The sequence below is a fragment of the Nannobrachium achirus genome (assembly GCF_963921795.1).
Source record: "Nannobrachium achirus genome assembly, chromosome: 10".
NCBI lineage: Eukaryota > Metazoa > Chordata > Actinopteri > Myctophiformes > Myctophidae > Nannobrachium > Nannobrachium achirus.
This window is the reverse complement of record NC_137819.1, coordinates 55,311,304-55,335,129: the sequence shown is the minus strand read 5'-3', so window position 1 is coordinate 55,335,129 and position 23,826 is coordinate 55,311,304. Positions and strand designations below refer to the sequence as shown.

The following is a 23,826-nucleotide window of genomic DNA, read 5'->3' as shown; positions in this document are numbered from 1 at the left end:
ACAAATCGGTACACAGTATGTCTACACTCATCCCATCAACATGAATCTGTCCCATATAGCGCCACCTCCAGGCCGATTTTTAAAAACACATTTTTGGACACTGCTCCTACAGATTTTGCCCTAAAATCACGAAAATCACTACACAGTATGTCTACACTCATGTCATCAACATGGATCAGGAAGATTTTGGCAAAACACATTTTTGCCCTATTGGTGGAGATAAGTGACCTACGGTCGCTTATCTCCCGATTAGGGAGCCTTACTGGTATTTCATATACAGTATCTCCCTGGGGTTTCCTACAGGTTCAACAGTTGCTGTACAGGGTGAGTGAAGATTGCAATGGGAGGAGGGTGGGTGTCGTTGTGGCCACTGGGCAGCCATGTGACTCCATGTGATCGTGGGATTTAAAGACCAAAGGTGTTCTCCCCGTTGAACGCCACGTATAAAAAGTTGTCCTCGTCCTTCTCCTTCTCGTACAGTTGTCCCATTGTCATGCTAGACTGAGGCACTGTGTAGTTAACAAACAAGAATATGGCCTTCTCAGGGGGCAGTTGAATGCGTTTTCTGAATATCATGATGAACTGAGCCACTGTGATATCAGGGGGAACCAGGTACTTGGTACTTCCTCTTACCCAGGTCATCTGCGACACCTTCTCCAAAATAACTGGAATTCTGTCAGGGAACTTGTCACGCATTCTGGCTGACTCTTTACGCCGATGTTCCAGGGAATGATCCTTTTTGAAATTCCCTTTCATGTTTGCTGATTCTGGACTATATTTATCTTGATGTAGTAGGAAATTGAGAACACAAATAGCTGGAACTTAGGAAAGATGTAGACAACAACAATTCAAGTGTGTTGAAAGATGACATTTCTTATGAGCACCAAGAATGAGTTTTCAATCACTTACGAATATATACACTGTGTGATGTCTTTGATGTCAGTACTATGACATCAGTATTGTGACATTATAATACTGATGTCATACATGACAGACGTCATAGGATGGCCTCAAAGTACTGATAATAGGTAGGCCTACTAGTATATATTATACAGTATATAATGTCACACGAGACTAACGTCATAGAAAGTATGTAGAAACCGACATGACCATGCACAGTTGATGTCATGGACCAAACGGCCCATACAAGGAGGAGATATGCATGTGTGTCGTGTTGACTTGAGGTTGACTTGCACAATACAAAGGCCTAATGCATATCTATGCATTGAATGTAATACTCAAACCTACAGATTACATATTTACGGTACATACACAGGTACAGTAGCTAATAGCATGAGAACATAGTTGACAACAGACCTTTTTCAGAGCAGCCATTGACAAGAAATATTAGGGTAAACAGGTGATGATTAATGTTGTGTTCCAGGTCAAACTGCCAGGGTGCTGCTATTTTGCATGTTGGCTCACTGGAAAGGCTCGGCTACACTAATGGAACCTCATTAGTATAATTTATTACAATGTGTTTACCATTTCATCAATATGGCTCCATGAAAATTCTACGACTGTTCTACGACTGTTTATCACGGGGTCATCCGAGATAAACTGTTTTGTTTTAGCCCATTGCGGCTGAAAATCTTTGAGCGGTGCTAACTGCTCCTACGTCTGACTCTGTGTGTAGGTGCACGAAAATGAGCACAACAGAAGGGCCCATACAAGGAGATATGCACCTGTGCCATTTTTGATACCATGAGCAGGTGCGACTTTTAGCCACAAAAAGGGAAAATAGAAATGTAAAAAAAAAACACCATTTGTATGGGAACCACTGTCTGAGCTAGAGAATAATTTGGTTTTTGAAGCTGCAGTTGAGGTCTTTGTACGGAAGGACAATGGAGTTGAGGATAATCACCTCTGCAGGGATGGCCACGTTACATCCCAGAACAGTAATGGAAGGTGTGAGTTTTCCTTCACTAAACAGGGTCTCACTATCAATCTTTGCATAGGGGTCATTGGGGTTGGGATTGCTTGGAGTTCCCTCCACCCTCGCCCACTTGCCAATGGTGCTATCCCATCCCACGATGCAATTCAAAACACAGCTGTGATCCCGTAGCGTTGCACCGTGCAGGATGATGGATTCTCGCACTCTAACTCCCGCACCAATAGTTACTCTGGCGCCTATGGAAACATTGGGACCCAACACGGCTGTGGGGTCTATATTGGCTGTAGGATGAACATAGACGTTACCACTTATTGTGGGCCCGCTCCCATCGTTTGAGGCCAGTCTTTTGGGGTGAGTTTTATGGTACTGGTCGAGGTACAGACGGCTGGCGTAAATTGCGGAGCCGGCAGTCTTGATCTGGCTCCAGAAGCTGAGGGTCCTGTAAACGTAGAGCTTGCCCTGCCCTGCCAGGGCAAGGAAAACGTCTTGTTCCAGCCGGATGACTTCAGCCCGGTGCCGGCAGTTAGAGGGCTCCTCTAACAAGATGTTGTGCTGATTCTTCTGGAAGATGGCACCGATGTGCTGGAAGATGTCTGGGGTAAACAGGTAGATTCCACAGTTGATGAGGTCACTCACAAACGTGCTTGGTTTCTCCACATAATGCAAGACTTCGTTTGTTTCTTGATTTTCAACAATACAGCCGTAATTCATAGACTGCTTTCTGTTTGCTGTTGTCCCCAGGATAACGAAGGTGCCAGCTTCTCCGTGTTCCTTTTGAAAGTTCAGCATCTCGGGCAAAGGAAACTCTGAACAGACGTCAACATTCATGACGAAGAAAGCCTCTGGACTGCCTGAGAGAATTTGATCTCTGAAGTGATAGATGCCCCCTCCGGTGCCCAAGGCAGCGTACTCTTGCAAATATCTAATGGAGATTTTGAATTCCTGCTGTGCATTTGTCAGGAACCTGGTCAGTTCTTCATTTGGTTGATAAAAGCCGATAAGCAAGATCTCCTTCATATTTGGTACCTTGGCACATGATGCTTCAATGTGATGTTGGAGCATTGGCACTCCGGCTAGAGGAAACAGGGGTTTGGGAACTTCAAATGACAGCGGCCTAAATCTTGTGCCTTTGTGGGGACCTCCGATTAAAATCACTGCCTTCAACATGTTGATTTAAATAAGCGACAACAGTGACAGCAAACTCAGCTGTTCACGTCACAAGCCTCTTAATCATAAGATAAGAAATGTTTAATAAATTATTATTCAGCAGGTTTTCACTTATATAAGCTGTGTGACGTCGGTGACATCACTATCGAAAATGATGATGTCATCATCACATAAAAGCCAATGAGGGACCAGTATTCTTGGTGACGTCACCATCAATAAGTGCAACCTGATATAAATGTAGAGGGTGATGTCATAATATTGAGGCATACAGTATATAAGGGCTAGCGGCCGTCTATGCCCCTAGCATATATGCCAGATGGACACAAACAGGCATATGCCTGATAAGCTTGAGGATTGGTGGCTTGACTGGCTTCACATGATACTTTGACCAGAACTAGAGGCGCAAACCTCTAGTTATTGCAATAACAACAAAAAAACTGCATTTATAAACAAAAGTATATATGATGTATTCTTCATTAATTGCATTTGTGTACTATATTTTGTGGAATATTTTTTAGAGCGGTGGCTAAGCAAAGCTCCAACATCTGGCTTTGTCTGGGACGTGTGGCCTACAACTGGCCTACATCTTGTCCACCAAGTGCTCAAAGTTTGTTGGGTCACATTGGCCTAGCTTTGCGGGACACTTAATGAAATTAACTCAAATAGCACTGGACATGTTTTGTTCTAGGAGGGCATTAACCAGTGGTTGAAAAAGTATTCAAATGTTTTACTTGAGTAAAAGTATCAATACTGCAAAATAGAAATACTCTGTTACAAGTGAAAGTCAGGAATTCAAAATTGAGTAAGTAAAACATCCTCAAAAGTGTACTAATAGGGCCTACATGAGTACATGTAATTAGTTACTTTCCACCGCTGTTGTTAACGTCCGCATTGTGATAATAGTGCAGTTTAAACTTTCCCAGTGAGCCAATAATTCTTACATAGTCTACTCTAAATTGAGAGCGCACCAAACTTTTATTCTACATAAAATGTTTATTTCAATCATCCAATGTTTTGAAAGGTACTGTTTGTGGATACTTTGTTTATTATGGTAAATTAGCTTATGGAATATACAGTAGCCTATATTTTATCTTAATTAGACATTAATTAGTGCCTTCATGATGTGTTTTCCACAACAATGGATGTTTTGTGGTGTTTTGTAGCCTGTAGCCTAGAACACACACAGTACCCAGGGGGCAAAGGAAGGTGTGCTGCATTTGCCCCGACATAAAAGGTTGTCCACCAGAAATATTATCTATGACCCAGTAGGATCACAACCTATATGGACAACCCGGTCAATTTGTACGGCAAAGTTCCAATATGGCCGCCTCAATATTAGCCCCTATTAGTTTTAATGGGGGGTGAATAGGGAAATTTTTTAAACTGAGGGATATTTCCACAAAACTTCACAGGTTGATCAATGGTATACATATGAACATTTTTTGTATTGCAAGTTTCCATGAAATCCAATATGGCCGCCACAATATGGCCGCCATAATGTAAGGACCCAGAAAATAGGTTTTGCCTCTAACTTCTGAACCAGATGAGCTAGAAACGCAAACTTGGTGTCTATTTCATGGTGTCTGACCATGGGAGACTCAATGGAATAGCTAATTTTATTATTGGGTGTGTCTGGACCTTTATTGTGCATATTTGCAAGATGGTGGACTCCCAAAATAGAGCTTTAACATAATTTCTACCATGATTGTTGACTGCTTTTGCAAATACAAGCAATATGAATCCATTTGCTAAGATTTATGGCACAGAAGGGACTTATACCTGTATAATTCTTGAGTTTGCATGTTGTCAAAATGGCTGTAAACGAGATATTATATTTCCTGTCCGATTCTACTGTATGTTGTTGAAGCAATGACTTCAGATAAAATCAGAGACCAAAACAATGTATCTTAGAAATTATTTTTTTTATTTAAAAAAATAATAAAAAAGAGAGAGATTATCTCAATGAAATGAATGCAACTGCCTTTTTGGGTCTTTCACACATAGACATGCACATGCTTTCCAACAACTTCAGCTTCAGGGAAATTATAATGAACACATGATTAAAACAGGCTGCATTATAATGCAAATAATTGCTAGTCACTATCACTGTCATGTGTACCTATCCTGCTGCATCTTGTCTCCAGTCCTTGGCAACGACACCCCAAGTAGCATGCAATTCCCTTCTTCGCACATGAACAGTTTTTCTGGCAGCCTTTGATACAGCTACATGATATTGCCTTGTCCATTGATATAGGCCAGGCTGGCTCTGTAGATGGACAGGGGACTGCCTTCCCATGGCGGCAGCATGATATAGGCATCTATATCATGCTGCCACCCACCTCCTAGACCTTCCAGAGCTGTGGGTGAGAACAGAGCAGGATGCATATCTTCCTATCCATCACATGGTCTCAGCCCTTGGACTCGCACAGTGTCGTGCCCTGCCCTTTATTCACAGCCTGAGTGGCAGAGATACCACCAGCTATCCCTTTTTCACTGGAAAGAAGGCATGGTTCAAGACCAGCATGGGTCTAGATCTCCCTGCACTTCAGGAGTTTGGTGAAAATTCCTCTTATTCCCTCTCAGAGGATGTCAAGAATCAGGCTAGAGACCTCACGATAGCTGTATATGCATCAAAAGCTGACCATTCGGAGGACTTTGACCTGGCAAAGCTGAGAGTGTACAAGTTCCTAAATAACCGATCAACCCTGTTGAAGCTGCTGCCACCTACAGAAAATGCCTTTGGCCTGCACCTGAAAAGAGCTGCTCTTGCAGCCATAATAGATAAAACTGCACACATCGCGAAGCCAGACATCCCTTGCTTCACTGAATATGGATGGTCTCTCAGTGATGGGAAGGCAGTCCCCTGTCCATCTACAGAGCCAGCCTGGCCTATATCAATGGACAAGGCAATATCATGTAGCTGTATCAAAGGCTGCCAGAAAAACTGTTCATGTGCCATCCATCCATCCATCCATCTTCAACCGCTTATCCGGAATCGGGTCGCGGGGGTAACGGTTCCAACTGAGACTTCCAGATTTCCTTATCCTGCGTAACTTCCTCCACTCCCTCTGGGAGTATACCGAGGCGTTCCCAGGCCAGTCTGGAGATATAATCCTTCCATCTGGTCTTAGGTCTGCCACGGGGTCTCCTCCCAGTGGGACGTGCATCGAGGACCTTCCTAGGAAGGCGCTCGGGGGGCATCCGTACTAGAAGCCCGAACCACCTAAGCTGACTCCTTTCCAAGTGAAGGAGCAGCGGTTCTACTCCAAGTCTCTCTCAGGTGATTGAACTTCATGTGCGAAGAAGGGAATTGCATGCTACTTGGGGTGTCGTTGCCAAGGACTGGAGACAAGATGCAGCAGGATAGGTACACATGACAGTGATAGTGACCAGCAATTATTTGCATTATAATGCAGCCTGTTTTAATCATGTGTTCATTATAATTTCATTGTCATTGCTACAACTACATACAGTAGAATCGGACAGGAAATATAATATCTCGTTTACAGCCATTTTGACAACATGCAAACTCAAGAATAATACAGGTATAAGTCCCTTCTGTGCCATAAATCTTAGCAAATGGATTCATATTGCTTGTATTTGCAAAAGCAGTCAACAATCATGGTAGAAATTATGTTAAAGCTCTATTTTGGGAATCCACCATCTTGCAAATATGCACAATAAAGGTCCAGACACACCCAATAATAAAATTAGCTATTCCATTGAGTCTCCCATGGTCAGACACCATGAAATAGACACCAAGTTTTCGTTTCTAGCTCATCTGGTTCAGAAGTTAGAGGCAAAACCTATTTTCTGGGTCCTTACATTATGGCGGCCATATTGTGGCGGCCATATTTGATTTCATGGAAACTTGCAACTTGCAATACAAAAAATGTTCATATGTATACCATTGATCAACCTGTGAAGTTTCGTGGAAATATCCCTCAGTTTAAAAATGTTCCCTATTCACCCCCCATTAAAACTAATAGGGGCTAATATTGAGGCGGCCATATTGGAACTTTGCCGTACAAATTGACCGGGTTGTCCATATAGGTTGTGATCCTACTGGGTCATAGATAATATTTCTGGTGGACAACCTTTTATGTCGGGGCAAATGCAGGTTTCCTAAAAAAAGGCTGGTTTGCCCCCTGGGTACAGGGCTACTTGTTCTTTCAGTCCTGTCAATTCAGGAAAACTAAAATGACAAATTTTAACATCAATATCAGATTTCCTTCAAAGCCTTAATAGTTAAAACACCAGAGGTGTAATAAACTAAGCTTTAAAATGCACCTCCTAAATTCTCTCTGGTTTGATAGATTCAGCACCATGGACAGCGACATGGTCAGAGAGCAGAATGTATTCACTGTAGTCTGTGGGGATTTCACAGAAAACCTAAAAGCTCAGAATCAGATTAATTGTATTAAACATAGCAAGGACCGCCTGTCCTGTCAAGTCACTACTAAATTTGACTGATTTCGTCCATACTATCAGGGTTTCCACGGTCATGAAATTCCTGGAAATATTTTGAAATTAGAAAAAATATTTTTCCAGTACTGGAAAAGTATTGGAATTTATCAAGGCCTTGCAACGCGAGGCGTTGTGAGCATGTAGATCTGCTATTTTCACAATAGCACCGTGTTATACAAAATTCCTCAACTCTAAGGCCATGGCTACACGGAGCTGGATATTTCATATATCCCGTTTTTTCAGATATCCACATAGAAAAATATCTAGGTCCACACAGAGCTGGATATTTCATATATCCCGGTTTTTCAGATAGCCACATAGAAAACTAGAAGCAGTGCTCTTCCGAGCACAGGTCTCCACCAGGCCGTGCATGCTGGTGGTGCTACTGTATAATAGGCCAATGTAAAAAGGGTGGCATGTTCTTCACCTTAGAGACCTTTCATGGCAATCGGACGCTGCATGCATGATTTGAAGCATTGTGTTCCAAAAAATGTATTTTGCTAAAGTCTACCTGCTGGTGGCGCTATAACAGGCCAATGTGAAAAGGGTAGCATTTGTTCCTTGACATAGTGGGAATATGTGTGGCAAATTTCACGGTAATTGCAAGTTGCGTTGATGATTTGAGGCATTTTGTTCAAAAACAGAGTAATCCTGCAAACTTTGGAAGCTAATATTAGCCAATCAGGATGGAATATGAAATATCAGACGGATCAGACTTGATCACATGACTATAGAGATACTGTGTACTGATTTGTGTTATTTTTGGAGAGAATCTGAAGGAGTAATATCCAAAAATGTGTTTTACATAAGTCGGCCCAAAGGTGGCGCTATAAAAGGCTGATGTGAAAAATGCAGGGCAAAGGTTTATCCTTGGCCTCTAGGGAGTGCGCTTACAAAGTTTGAAACTGATCGGTGGAGTTATAGGTAAAACCACAAATCGGCCTGTTATAGCGCCACCATGAGGCTGATTTCAAAAATTTGAAGTGGCATTTCTTCCTCGACCTAGTGGGAACGTGTGTGCGCGATTTCATGATAATTCACCATTTGTCAGCCTTCTGATTGGTCCCTGAGACTCCCTGACTGGCCAGCCAGAAAAAAACATTCACTTTTTGCTATCGGGGGTGGAGTTTGTGCAGTGGAGAATATTGAATGTGGCTTTCAACAACTGTCCGCAGTGCGCGACACGGAGATCGGCCGGTACGGTGATAGCGACGGCAAGCGTCAAGCGATCTCGCTCATCATAACGAATAAGCTTCAACAAACTAGTTCATATGGACCTTATCAATGGTCTAAGAGTCACGATTGGGTACATATAATTTAAATGGGCAGAATTACGAAAAGCCAGCCTATTATGTGAGGAGAAACATTCTCTCTGTCCTCTTCCTAGTACCCAAGATGCAATGCGCTTCTCTTTCTATCTCTGATCCAGAGGATTAAACTAATTAAAACATTTATTTTTCGGGGGAAAACTACTGTTTTGCTATGTAATTACTGTACCTTTTTCTTCCCTTTTTATTAATATCACGTAGATGTGGTTTTTTTGGTACTTTATATAGCTGTAATGAGGCTATGAAGAGAAAAAAAATCCCATCCACTACCACTATAAAAGAATCTGCAAAGAGGATTCTGTCCCACTGGGATTAAACTAATTAAAACATTTATTTTCGGATAAACCCCCTGTTTTGCAATGTAACTACTGTACCTTTGTCTTCCCTTTTTATTAATATCACCTAGATGTTTTTCCTTTGGTACTTTATATAGCTGTAATGAGGCTATGAAAACATAAAAAAATCCCATTCACTGCCACTATAAAAACAATCTGCCCAGGGTCATATGTCCCAGCATAGTAACAGGGCAGAATGGGGCGGGATTTGCAAAGTGGTGGATTGCACTTTGCGTTTGGAATTTGAGGCATTTTGTTCAAAACGGCTCAATCCTACAAACTTTGGAAGCCAATCTTAGCCAATCAGGATGGAATATGCAAAATCGGACACATCCGTGTCGATCACATGACTGTCGAGATAATGCCTACCGATTTGTAGGATTTTTGGACAAAATCTGTAAGAGTAGTGCACAGAAATGTGTTTTGTGGACATCGGCCACTAGGTGGCGCTAGAAAAGGCCCATTTGAAAAATTTAGGGCAGAGGTTCTAGAATGGCATCCAGGGAATGAGTGCTCACTTTGGCAGCGACCGGGCCAACGGCGACTGAGATTAGGTGCACACAAACTGCGAGGACACACGGACGGACGCACGCACGCACGCACGGACGGACACACGGACGGACGAAGGGGAAAACATACTCTCCCCCATGCCTTCGGCTGGTGGAGACAAATATCTAGGTCCACACAACAAAGATATCTAGGTCTAACAAGCACACACACAGTAAAGTCTTCAGAGATATCCGGGTTCCCTGTCTACACGGATCCAGTGAATCAGATATTTTTCAATCTCTCCACTTATTTATCCGGTTTAAAAAATATCCAGTTTCACAGCCGAAATATCCAGCTTTGTGTGGCTGCAAGCCCCAACAGCACAAAAAAATGTCTAGCTTCAGAAATATCCAGCTCTGTGTAGACATGGCCTTAGTGCTCGTCAGGGTGCCGAGTTCCCAGTTAAAACATGATTATTTTGGGGGCCACTGCCTGAAGTAAGCTACCAGTTATTGAGCTGAATTATTGTTATATAGTCCTGGAAATTGGGTTAAATATTCTGGAAAAGTTTTGGAAATTAATTGGTAAACATGTGTGGGAACCCTGTACTATGCAACAGTATGAATAAGTCAGACCACAGTCAGAGTCTAGTCTACTGATGACTTCAGAACACATCAGCCAGGATCTCCACCAGGCGACACAGTCATGTCTTACAGTTTCTAAGGTTTACCTATCAGGGCCTCTCTCTATTACGCATGATTACTTTAACCATTATTTTATGCTTTAACCAGCACAAAAAATAGCAGATCTACAAGCTCCTAGTGCGGCATGCACCGAGTGCTGCGCTTCGAGCTTGTAGATCTGCTATTTTTGAAAAAAATGATGAAGGTTTTGTGCATATTTTGACCAGATTCTATAAATGACTTCTAAATCTTTCTTCTAAATCAGTGGTTCTAAAACTTTTCCATGTCAAAGACCCCCAAAATAACATGTATTTGGCCGCAGACCCCCATCTCAAAACATGTTGTTCCAGGGACCCACCTAGAAGCAAATAGGCCTATTTGAGTTACAAATGTTCACTTTAAAAAAAGATATTCAAAGATTTGCACCACAAAAAAAGGGAAAAAAAGAAAGGTTTTTTTCAAGCAGATCTGCTATTTTTGAATAGCATCAAATAATGGTTAAAGTGGTTCCAGATCTAATGGGTTAGTTAGAACATGCCTTACCATAGGTCTTGTGTTTTTCAAGTTAGCCTGTATCCTGCCATCTTCTGATGTGTCTGGAATGCAGACACAGCCAAAATATCACTATCTGAAACTACAGTATATTAGGAGGACACGTATTACCAGTTGTATCTGCATCTTTCCTATTCCTTTGCAGTTTAGTTTAATGCTTTGAAGAAATTACAGCAATCTAAACGTCACTCACTGCAACTCCTACATTGTGTTCAGGAAATCAACATTAAAGGTGTCCACAGATGTAAGCTACATCCTCTCTCAACTGAATTTGTATTTTTCAAGGTCTATTCATACCACATGCCTTTGAATGCCATATTGACATCCTGTGGCGTATACGGTACATTTTATGTGACAAATTAAATGAAAAACCCAAATAAAATGTCGTAGTGTTGTTGGGCCACCATGAGCTGCCAGAGCAACTTCAATGTACTTTGACCTAGATTCTAGAAGTCTAGAACTCTTATTTGAGGGATGGAAGACCATTCTAACCAAAATATTCCCTCATTTGGTGTTTTGATGATGGTGGTGGAGAGCGCTAAGTGTCTCAACATGTGCACGTTAGTCCAAAATCTGCCATAGGTGTTCAGTTGGGTTGATATCTGGGCCCTGCACACAGTGCACAGTTCATAGACTATGATTCACATCAAAACATTCAGTGACACCTCATGGCCTGTAGGTGGAGGCATTGTCATTCCACTCCCTCATAATAGACTAATAGAATAATAATTTTCTTCATTAGTATTTGTATGGGTGATGTCATAATATTGAGGCATACAGTATACTAAGGGCTAGCCTAGTAACTGAGTCTGGTTTACGAGACTATATAAGGGCCATGAGAGCGGCCGTCTATGCCACTAGCATATATGCCAGATGGACACAAACAGGCATATGCCTGATATGCTTGAGGATTGGTGGCTTCACATGATACTTTGACCAGAACTAGAGGCGCAAACCTCTAGTTATTGCAATAACAACAAAAAAGCTGCATTTATAAACAAAAGTATATATGATGTATTATTCATTAATTGCATTTGTGTAGGCTACTATATTTTGTGGAATATTTTTTAGAGCGGTGGTGGCTAAGCAAAGCTCCAACATCTGGCTTGTTGGGTCACATTGGCCAAGCTTTGCGGGACACTTAATGAAAATAACTCAAATAGCACTGCTCACTTCACACTAGGTGTGATTTTAAAGTATGGTAACATTTCCTTAGTTCACACCTCACTGATTACAGAAAGAGGTTATGCTGTTGTTAGTTTGGACTCTCTCCTGTGACCAATCCGGTGTGGTTAAATCTGTCAGGATCAACCTCCACCAGCATAGGTCCCAGAGTCACTGAATCACTAAGCCTCTCCACCACGGCAAGGTCACAGCAAAAGGAGAGGAAGGTGGCCCTTAAAAGGGCCGTTGGGGGGGTGTGTGCTGTGCAAGGTGCAGGCAGGGTCTTGGATCTCACATGAGGGAAAAGTAGTTGGCCACCGTGGAGTCCCACTCCTCCATTATCTCCTCCTCCTCATCCAGAATGGCATCCCACTCTCGATGAATCTCTTGCAGAGTCTTCTCCTCCTTCAGCTTCCTGAGGGAAAAGAATTCTGCCACAAGAGACTCCAACTCCTCCATCCTCTCTCTCCTCGTGCTCGTCCACGATGGCCCCCCACTCCTCCTGCTTGATCCTCCACTCCTCCCTGCACTCCTGCATCTCCACAACAGTGTAACTTCAGCCATAGTAATGGATAAGTCGTCTCTCTGCTGCTTACAGTTCAGTTCAGCTTTCTCTGTGACAAGAAAGAAGAAAAGTGATGTGAACGGCCTGCTCTCTTCTATTTATCCTGCTGGCTGCCCGCTGCTCATTGGCTGTTGCCTAGCAACGGTTTGTGTACAGCAGAGACGCGCAAACGCTCTGACGTCACCTTGTAAACAAACAGGTGCAGCAGGTAGCGCGACATTAACTAGGTTTGTGTACTTGTGTTGTCATGGTGACCACACGACCGAAAACAACGAAAACACGTTGTGCCTGTGGCAAATAAACTTAAAATACAACGACGTGTTTCAACCTTCAACCCCGCATAGCATGTAACACTGAGTGGCCCGTTATGTTCTCCGTACAGTAGGTGGCAGTATGTACCAATGGTTGCAACCCCGGCCCCAACACCACTAAAAGAAGAGACGTGTCAACAACAATGGAGGACTGGAGAAAAAGTAGACTGGAGGAGTTAGTGAAGAAGGAGCAAACAACCATAGATATATCTATGGAGACAACAACAACAAGCAATGGGAACATGAATGAGGTGAAGAAGGAGACAGCAACAAGCAACATGAATGGAGGTCATCATGGGAACACGTCCCGAAAGAAGAAGAGCAGAGTACACTGCTCCGCCATTAACTGTAAACATTATGTCGCTACTCACCCTGAGCTAGCCTTCCACCGTTTCCCCAAAGACCCCGAGATGTGTGAACTTGCAAAACAGAATAGTATTTTTCTTTGTCTTACTTGGGGAAGCCTCCCATGTTTATTTCCTTGTTGTTGAAGTGTTTTTGAATCCCACGGTTCTGACACTACTCCTCAATGAATTGAGTGCAAGCCATAGTGCTTTGCTTTCTTGGGTTTAAATGTCAGTAGCTGACAGTAGGCTAATAAACGTGGACCCAAGCTGTTCCCATAGCAGTACCATCAACAGGAGGATCTAGAATATTACTTAAACTCAAGAAGTTTAAGGACGCTGGTTCGTGTGCTAACTTTGTGTTTAGTTTGTCTCATTTAGTCATTTCATCTAAATTCTTTATTTAAATGCCACAGTGAGTATTATGTTTTAAAGGAGACGATGGGTGTTGTTTTACATTTTATTTATGCAATGGACTTTTATTGTACGTGTTTTGTAGGCTACTTTGTTTTTACCTGGTACCCTAACCCTAACTTTCTGTGGTATCTTATTTTTTGTTAACTTTTTGAAGAGCACTCTTGTTAATCCTATATTTACACATGTATTTTTCAATATTTTAATGTCCTGTTCATTAATATATATTCTGTGCCTCTCAAATAAAAAACAATTAATTTAATTAAATCTTTACTTGTTTTTCATGTTGAATCTAATATTATAATTGCCTACAGGTGTTCCAAGTGGCTGCAGATTCTTGATAACTCCAATCTGTCGGATATAAGCTTGGAACGTCTCAATGAATGCTATAGGGTGTGTAGTGCACACTTCCACCCCAGCCAGTACAAGAGGGCAGTTGATGTGTAGGTATTTACTTTAGACTGGTCCAATTTTGAGAACCACATAATGATATCCTTATGTTTTCAGAACATTTATATCCCCACATCACATTGGGATATACACTAATACATAGTGATTTGACTTGTATTTAAGAGTGTACATATGGGATGTTTATTTTATTGAAGCCATGCTGGATTGAATTGGGATGCAGTGCCAAGTAGAGGTGATCCTCCAAACCCACCATTCCCACTGGACAGTGAGTCACAGAGGAAGAAACCAATTCTGCATCAGGAGTTGCCCCCAAAGACAAGTAAGGTTTTCATTGTACTAGCCCCATATAGAACCTCACCCGTCGCTGCATACTGTTGTGCTCCGAGATGAGGTCCTAAAAAGATGGTGTAGCGATCGCTGGGACTGCCGCAACGAGTTGGAAAACACTCAAAACGACATTTTATCCAAAAAGTAAAGGTAGTTCCGAGCTCCCAGACTGTGGTTTACCTAACCTCGGTAAATAAAACATCAACCACGGTGTTGGTAAAACGGTTTAAATGGCTTATTTAGTCTCATTAAATTCAGAAAAGCCCCCGGCGGCAGGTGCAAGTACTGCATCTTTCCCATTGTAGGAGATTGATTGATGTTTTATTTTCAGAGGTTAGGTAAACCACAGTCTGTGAGCTCGGAACTACCTTTACTTTTTGGATAAAATGTCGTTTTGAGTGTTTTCCAACTCGTTGCGGCAGTCCCAGCGATCGCTACGCCATCTTTTTAGGACCTCATCTCGGAGCACAACAGTATGCAGCGACGGGTGAGGTTCTATATGGGGCTATCATTGTACTAGTTGGGACCACAACAGTCAGTAACTGCAGAGCCCATAGTAAAAATAAAGATAACAAATGAATCCCTTAATATGCCATTAGTAAATTGAAGTGACCGTTTTGTAATTATAAGCTTCTTCTGTTTGATACAGTATGTGTTTTCCTTTACATAAAACCTATGTGAAATTTCCAAAAAGAAGGCGGTCATTGCACTCCTTGGGTCAAAATAGTTAAAAAAAAAACTTCTTGAGCAATGCAGATATGAAGTGTAACACTTTTATCAGCTCATCATCATGCAGGTTAGGCTTCCCTCAAAGCCTGTCAGGAAATGCTTCCCTTTTCACTTCAACAGAAACAGTATAATAACCACTTGAACCCTAGCATTCAGGGGAAAAAAATGCAGATTTACAGGTATACAGTACAAACCCATGGCAATGTGTAAGCTAAAATTTGGGAAAAGAGAAAAATCTGAGTACTCACTCTGTTCAAATATCAATGTTTGATGCTCATGTGCAAACTATTGGTTAGTCAACCCACTGAGGAAAAAAACAATATTATGATGGACAGACTGACAGTTTTCTTAATTTTATAATATGATAATTTTAGTGAACTTTCACATCAGTCGTTTTAGTCAGTTCTGGTCACATCATTGCTTTGTTTTTCAACATGGAGTGTCTGTCTGTTGTACACGGCTCTGTTGATGGTGATGTGTCTGTTCATCTCTGCCAGCTATGTGTCCAGACTCACCACCCCCACTGGACACTGGGTCAGGGCTGAAGCCATCAATGGAGTGTCAGGAGTTACCACCAAAGAGCAGTAAGGTTCTCATTGTATAATGTATTAATTTGAATGTTTACATTACATCTATTAAAAGCTATCAGATAACTACAGTTCACTCAGAATGCAGCTGCTATCATTCTAACAAAATTAAGAAAGCTAAAAACATTAAACCAATTCTCAGATGTCTGCACTATTTTCCAGTGAGGGATAGAATAGATTTTTAAAGATTGGTAATCGTCTTTAAATCACTCAATTGTTAAGGTTTCAAAGTGCATTTTGAACCCTTGTGGTTCACTGAATAAAGTATATTCAGTGCATAGTAGTAGTACTTACCAAATATGTGTGTTTCAGGTGAAAAGAGTTGTGATGCTCACCAGTCCAGTACTGTTGACTCATACACCACAGACGATGATCAAAAACCTACTCTATCAGAGACAAAATCAGTTCCTGACAACGTCATAGTCATAACAGGGCACCCTACGCCACGGATCTCACCGCTGCTAAAGATATCACAGTCACCTCTGTTACGGACACTGCCAATGATGTTGCAGACGCGGCCACTGCAAACAACATCACAGTCACCGCTGCCAACGTCAAACGCATCACAGCCAAAGACGCCAGAGCCAGAGCCTGAGTCTGCTGCCAGAGAGATTGCCCTCAAGAGGAAGATCAGGAATCTACAGTCACAGGTGAGCAAGCTGAAGACTAAGGTGAGGGAGCTGAAGGGCCTGAAGAAGAGCACCACAGTTGCAATCACTAAGAAGTCAGTCCTGCAGCTGATGAAGAAACTCCTACCAGCCACAGCCTATAAATTCTTCAGATCGCAGTTGAATGTGGCGCAGCGTAAATCACATGGTTTCCGGTGGACTGAACAGGACAAAGCGTACTTTCTGGACTTGCTACATGCCAACCCACTGTGTTACAGGATGATGAAGAACATATTTTTTATGCCCTCTATCCGCACACTGCGGAGGCTTATGAAGCCCCCTGGTCTTGACAAGAACATTCTGACAACCACAGAGTTTGAGGAGACCATGCAGCCCGTTGATGAGGTGTGCACTGCCGTAACAGAACTTCAAAGCACAACATTTCTCTAAATCTGTCATCCAGTGACAAGGATTGTACACTAAATGCAATGTTTGCATCATAGTACAAAAGGGATTAGCCATAATGAACAGCATTTGTCATGTATGTCCCCCAAATCTTTGCCAAAATATGGATGCACATACAGTATGTCCCCAACTCTGTATTTGGGTGAAAAGCATGACATTGTTCGCAAACTGCACACCTAGTAACTTGCTGTCAATAGCTACAGATTGTACAGGGAAGCCACTCGGTTATTAGACCCTGGATAGCAAGTTACTAGCATTACTACAGTAGCAACAATACACAGTTGCCTTTCTCTAGGGGTCCATTTCATAACCATGTAAAATAAAAACATTGACATGTTGAATTCTAAAGGATTTAACGAGATTTCTCCACTTGTGTTTCAAGTCATTCTGCCCTTCCAATTTCCTTACAAGACTTTATCATTCATGAGGAAGACACAAAGCATTGTTTGGTACTTATCCACTAGTCCAAAGGGGAATTCCCTGGGTTCTATTCTATTCTTTCTTTCTTTTTTCTGTTTGGGCTTTTTATGCCTTTATTTGATAGGATAGTAGACTGACAGGAAATGGGGAGAGAGATGGGGAATGACATGTGGCAAAGGTCGTCCGGATTGGGAATTGAACCGGCGACGCCAGCAGGCATCATAGCCTAGTATGTGGTATGCGCCTTGACCACCATATAACCAGTTGTAATAATCTGCTTATTGCATTTTAGAAGACACACTACTTGTCACAAATACACAACCTGAAAGAGATTTTGTGACATTTAAAAAAAAAAACATGACTGACTGATTGACTGAAGACTTTTGTTCAGAAGTTTGCATCGCAAAAGGTACAGTACCAGTTTAATGACAGTACGGTTCACTGGTACAAGGTCAACTAAAAGGATAAACGTCTAAAAAAAGCTTTGGACTTGTTTAAATTGGGGTCCTTTTTTTTTACACACAACATTGAATGACAGAACAGTACTATGCAGAAAATATAAAAATATATACATGTATGTTTCGTAAAACACAGGAAAAATGGTATTTACAATAGCTTATGGAATATACAGTAGCCTATATATTATCTTAATTAGACATTAATTAGTGCCTCCATGATGTGTTTACCACAGCAATGGATGTTTTGTGGTGTTTTGTAGCCTGTAGCCTAGAACACACACAGGGCTACTTGTTCTTTCAGTCCTGTCAATTCAGGAAAACTAAAATGAAAAATTTTAACATCAATATCAGATTTCCTTCAAAGCCTTAATAGTTAAAAACACCAGAGGTGTAATAAACTAAGCTTTAAAATGCACCTCCTAAATTCTCTCTGGTTTGACAGATTCAGCACCATGGACAGCGACAGGGTATTCACTGTTCACAGAAAACCTAAAAGCTCAGAATCAGATTAATTGTGTTAAACATAGCAAGGACCGCCTGTCCTATCAAGTCACTACTAAATTTGACTGATTTCGTCCATACTATCAGGGTTCCCACGGTCATGAAATCCCTGGAAATATTTTGAAATTAGAAAAAATATTTTTCCAGTACTGGAAAAGTATTGGAATTTATCAACCCCTCGCGTTTGCGAGGCGTTGTGAGCATGTAGATCTGCTATTTTCACAATAGCACCGTGTTATACAAAATTCCTCAACTCTAGGCCATGGCTACACAGAGCTGGATATTTCATATATCCCGGTTTTTCAGATATCCACATAGAAAAATATGTAGGTCCACACGACAAAGATATCTAGGTCTAACAAGCACACACACACACAGTAAAGTCTTCAGAGATATCCGGGTTCCCTGTCTACCCGGATCCAGTGAATCGGATATTTTTCAATCTCTCCACTTATTTATCCGGTTTAAAAAATATCCAGTTTCACAGCCGAAATATCCAGCTTTGTGTGGCTGCAAGCCCCAACAGCACAAAAAAAAATGTCTAGCTTCAGAAATATCCAGCTCCGTGTAGCCATGGCCTTAAGGTGGTTGCACACTGCTGCGTTTTTCGGGCCGAATATCGGAGTGAATTTCGGAGCAAGCAAATAAAAAATCAACCTCACGTTATGTCAGTCACGTTTGCACACTGCCGCCCGTTTCGCGCACCACTCGGTCCCTTGCTCTCTCTATCTCTCTCTCTCTCCTTGCCCTAAAAAAAAAATTCTATAAATGACTTCTAAATCTTTCTTCTAAATCAGTGGTTCTAAAACTTTTCCATGTCAAAGACCCCCAAAATAACATGTATTTGGCCGCAGACCCCCATCTCAAAACATGTTGTTCCAGGGACCCACCTAGAAGCAAATAGGCCTATTTGAGTTACAAATGTTCACTTTAAAAAAAGATATTCAAAGATTTGCACCACAAAAAAAGGGAAAAAAAGAAAGTTTTTTTTCAAGCAGATCTGCTATTTTTGAATAGCATCAAATAATGGTTAAAGTGGTTCCAGATCTAATGGGTTAGTTAGAACATGCCTTACCATAGGTCTTGTGTTTTTCAAGTTAGCCTGTATCCTGCCATCTTCTGATGTGTCTGGAATGCAGACACAGCCAAAATATCACTATCTGAAACTACAGTATATTAGGAGGACACGTATTACCAGTTGTATCTGCATCTTTCCTATTCCTTTGCAGTTTAGTTTAATGCTTTGAAGAAATTACAGCAATCTAAACGTCACTCACTGCAACTCCTACATTGTGTTCAGGAAATCAACATTAAAGGTGTCCACAGATGTAAGCTACATCCTCTCTCAACTGAATTTGTATTTTTCAAGGTCTATTCATACCACATGCCTTTGAATGCCATATTGACATCCTGTGGCGTATACGGTACATTTTATGTGACAAATTAAATGAAAAACCCAAATAAAATGTCGTAGTGTTGTTGGGCCACCATGAGCTGCCAGAGCAACTTCAATGTACTTTGACCTAGATTCTAGAAGTCTAGAACTCTTATTTGAGGGATGGAAGACCATTCTAACCAAAATATTCCCTCATTTGGTGTTTTGATGATGGTGGTGGAGAGCGCTAAGTGTCTCAACATGTGCACGTTAGTCCAAAATCTGCCATAGGTGTTCAGTTGGGTTGATATCTGGGCCCTGCACACAGTGCACAGTTCATAGACTATGATTCACATCAAAACATTCAGTGACACCTCATGGCCTGTAGGTGGAGGCATTGTCATTCCACTCCCTCATAATAGACTAATAGAATAATAATTTTCTTCATTAGTATTTGTATGGGTGATGTCATAATATTGAGGCATACAGTATACTAAGGGCTAGCCTAGTAACTGAGTCTGGTTTACGAGACTATATAAGGGCCATGAGAGCGGCCGTCTATGCCACTAGCATATATGCCAGATGGACACAAACAGGCATATGCCTGATATGCTTGAGGATTGGTGGCTTCACATGATACTTTGACCAGAACTAGAGGCGCAAACCTCTAGTTATTGCAATAACAACAAAAAAGCTGCATTTATAAACAAAAGTATATATGATGTATTATTCATTAATTGCATTTGTGTAGGCTACTATATTTTGTGGAATATTTTTTAGAGCGGTGGTGGCTAAGCAAAGCTCCAACATCTGGCTTTGTCTGGGACGTGTGGCCTACAACTGGCCTACATCTTGTCCACCAAGTGCTCAAAGTTTGTTGGGTCACATTGGCCAAGCTTTGCGGGACACTTAATGAAAATAACTCAAATAGCACTGCTCACTTCACACTAGGTGTGATTTTAAAGTATGGTAACATTTCCTTAGTTCACACCTCACTGATTACAGAAAGAGGTTATGCTGTTGTTAGTTTGGACTCTCTCCTGTGACCAATCCGGTGTGGTTAAATCTGTCAGGATCAACCTCCACCAGCATAGGTCCCAGAGTCACTGAATCACTAAGCCTCTCCACCACGGCAAGGTCACAGCAAAAGGAGAGGAAGGTGGCCCTTAAAAGGGCCGTTGGGGGGGTGTGTGCTGTGCAAGGTGCAGGCAGGGTCTTGGATCTCACATGAGGGAAAAGTAGTTGGCCACCGTGGAGTCCCACTCCTCCATTATCTCCTCCTCCTCATCCAGAATGGCATCCCACTCTCGATGAATCTCTTGCAGAGTCTTCTCCTCCTTCAGCTTCCTGAGGGAAAAGAATTCTGCCACAAGAGACTCCAACTCCTCCATCCTCTCTCTCCTCGTGCTCGTCCACGATGGCCCCCCACTCCTCCTGCTTGATCCTCCACTCCTCCCTGCACTCCTGCATCTCCACAACAGTGTAACTTCAGCCATAGTAATGGATAAGTCGTCTCTCTGCTGCTTACAGTTCAGTTCAGCTTTCTCTGTGACAAGAAAGAAGAAAAGTGATGTGAACGGCCTGCTCTCTTCTATTTATCCTGCTGGCTGCCCGCTGCTCATTGGCTGTTGCCTAGCAACGGTTTGTGTACAGCAGAGACGCGCAAACGCTCTGACGTCACCTTGTAAACAAACAGGTGCAGCAGGTAGCGCGACATTAACTAGGTTTGTGTACTTGTGTTGTCATGGTGACCACACGACCGAAAACAACGAAAACACGTTGTGCCTGTGGCAAATAAACTTAAAATACAACGACGTGTTTCAACCTTCAACCCCGCATAGCATGTAACACTGAGTGGCCCGTTATGTTCTCCGTACAGTAGGTGGCAGTATGTACCAATGGTTGCAACCCCGGCCCCAACACCACTAAAAGAAGAGACGTGTCAACAACAATGGAGGACTGGAGAAAAAGTAGACTGGAGGAGTTAGTGAAGAAGGAGCAAACAACCATAGATATATCTATGGAGATGTAAGGGTGGCCCAACTCACATTAACCGCCAGTGTTTAAACTGGTACCTTTGTCATTACCTTGTTACTGAATTTGCCAATAAATAATTGTAAATACACCTTTTTGGTTTGTTGTATATTATTAAGTATTATCATTAGCAGATTGTATAATTATAAGTTTCCGACAACGCCACCTCGTTTAAAGAGGAAAATAAGTGCACAAAAGGCACAACCTTTAGGGACACACAAGTTCGTTTACAGAACACCAGAGCAATATAAATCATGAGGAGAGAATGACCAGGACGACAGTTTAGAAAAGTATAACAATCTTTATTACTAGGTTACAGCGGCCTCTATCACGCCAAAAACACAATAATAAAATAAAAGGGAACCCTAAAATCCTACGGCGCCAACTAACTAAAAAACTAAAAATAAGAGCACTGTCAACAATAAAACATTAATTCAAACCCCCCTTCTTTCTCTTATCGTAACGTTCTTGGTGACAATTAAAGTGCACTTAGTTTATGGTACCGGCTCGTTAAGGCCTCAAATCGTAATAGTATAATAATTACGATAATTAATTATAATGCAAGGAGCGCAGATTTAAGGACGAATAAATGTTATATAACTAAGCAGATATGAAATAATAGGCAGAGTATCGTTTCAGCAGGTGGGAATAGTGACTTCTACAGCAGGTGGGATGGCACACACAGCGGCGCACAGCTCATCTTTGGTCATCTACGTCTTTAGTCCACCGTTCTGTGAATACAAAGAATACGCCAGTATCCTTGTCGTGACGACTATACAGCTCAACTCTAGGCCAGTGACTTTAGTGACAGTGGTGTACAGGATTGGATACTCACACGCAGGCAGGCTTGTGACCTGCCGCTGCGAATAGTTCGCTCGACACCACAGTAGTCACAACGACCCCTCTCGTTAGCCGGGTAGCCGGTTCGGCTCGTCAGGACCCTCTCGCTCGTCTCTGGATGGCCGGACCCTGCCTGGTACCGCTGACACCCGGATCACCGTCTGGAATCCGCTGGGTTTGTAAGGTAAAGCGCTACTCGGTCCTAGCACTTTAGTTCAATAAGGTTCAGTTCAGTTACTGCCTGGCTCGGCCTGTGCCTGTCTCTCTGCTCATCACAGCCGGCCACCTGAGTCACTTCCCTCAGCCTGCTCCACACACACGTCTGCGCCCCTTGCTTGTCAACCTAGACTGAGCCTGGCGTTCCTCTTAAAGGGCCGCCTCCCACTCTGCCAGCCGCCCATTGGCTGGTCATGACGTCAGTCCCCCATACATTGGCCAGCACCGGCGTCTAGTTATCCTATCAGTTCGCAGTCAGACTCACACATGGAAAGAGAGGAGGTTGTTAGAGGGAGACAGCAATATAGCATTATCACAACGAAACATATTAGAGAAATTATACAAAACATGCTCAAACAAAGGAAATAATTGTAAAAACAAACAATTATTAAAGAAAATAAAAAATAAAAAGGATAACGCTACTTCCACCCCCTCACACTCCCCCCTACTAAATCATTAGCAGTCCCTGCGACCAACTCAACCAGGGCTGTAGCGTACGGGCGGCTGCCCAAAATTAGCCCGCCCTGAACGTCGTTGAGCTACGGGGAAAAAACCATAACACTGCTGCCACACCGGCCCCACGACTGGCTGCTGGGGTGTCGGTTCGGGACACTGGGGCACCGCTGGAGGCGCTACACAGACTTTCAAGGCATTACGGTGCACCGTTCGATCTCGCCCACCCTTTTCTGGTCGAATCCTATAAACTAGCCCAGCTTCGCCCACTGTTTCTAGTACAACAAAGGGTTCTGGGTCCCACCAAGAAGCCAACTTCCCGTGCCCCTGTCTGTTCCGATTTCTCACCCACACTCGCTCTCCGGATACCAACGGTGGGATACCCGCCCTCTTGTCATACATGCGCTTGCGCTGTTCTGCCATCTTTTCCATCCTTTGCCCTGCGGTGCGATACGCATCATTCAACCGCCGTTGGTGATGCTGAACCCAGTCCCCCACCCCAAATCTGTCCTGCCTAGGCTGTACTCCCAGTTCCACGTCTACAGGGCGCCGCAGATGGCGGCCAAACATTAGAAACGCCGGGGCATAGCCAGTGGCGCTGTGAGGAGTGTTATTATACGCATGAATCAACTCAGGCAGATGCTCAGGCCATCGGCCATGCTTATCAGTGTCCAACGAGCGTAGTAAAT

The 23,826-nt window shown here is 42.5% G+C and overlaps 3 protein-coding genes across 4 annotated transcripts; 1 reads left to right on the top strand and 2 right to left on the bottom strand.

The window, feature by feature from the left end:
• Positions 1-405: 405 nt before the first annotated feature.
• On the bottom strand, positions 406-756 carry LOC308292170 (gamma-aminobutyric acid receptor-associated protein-like 2; the record flags this gene model as incomplete). Its single annotated transcript, XM_080734450.1, has 1 exon — positions 406-756. One exon carries the CDS (start codon positions 754-756, stop codon positions 406-408), a length of 351 nt encoding a protein of 116 aa, XP_080590576.1.
• Positions 757-1,789: 1,033 nt separating this feature from the next.
• LOC308292163 (mannose-1-phosphate guanylyltransferase regulatory subunit alpha-A-like) lies at positions 1,790-3,061 on the bottom strand (the record flags this gene model as incomplete). Its single annotated transcript, XM_080734441.1, has 1 exon — positions 1,790-3,061. The coding sequence occupies one exon, from the start codon at positions 3,059-3,061 to the stop codon at positions 1,790-1,792; it is 1,272 nt and encodes a 423-aa protein (XP_080590567.1).
• A 10,043-nt stretch (positions 3,062-13,104) lies between these two features.
• On the top strand, positions 13,105-17,135 carry LOC308292433 (uncharacterized protein). 2 transcript variants are annotated; one of them, XM_080734765.1, is made up of 5 exons: positions 13,105-13,206; positions 14,028-14,156; positions 14,319-14,443; positions 15,678-15,764; positions 16,080-17,135. In XM_080734765.1, the coding sequence occupies exons 1-5, from the start codon at positions 13,202-13,204 to the stop codon at positions 16,823-16,825; spliced, it is 1,092 nt and encodes a 363-aa protein (XP_080590891.1). In that variant the 5' UTR covers positions 13,105-13,201; the 3' UTR covers positions 16,826-17,135. The 2 variants fall into 2 exon arrangements, with proteins under 2 accessions (XP_080590891.1, XP_080590892.1); XM_080734766.1 differs by having other exon boundaries at positions 14,028-14,160.
• Positions 17,136-23,826: the final 6,691 nt, after the last annotated feature.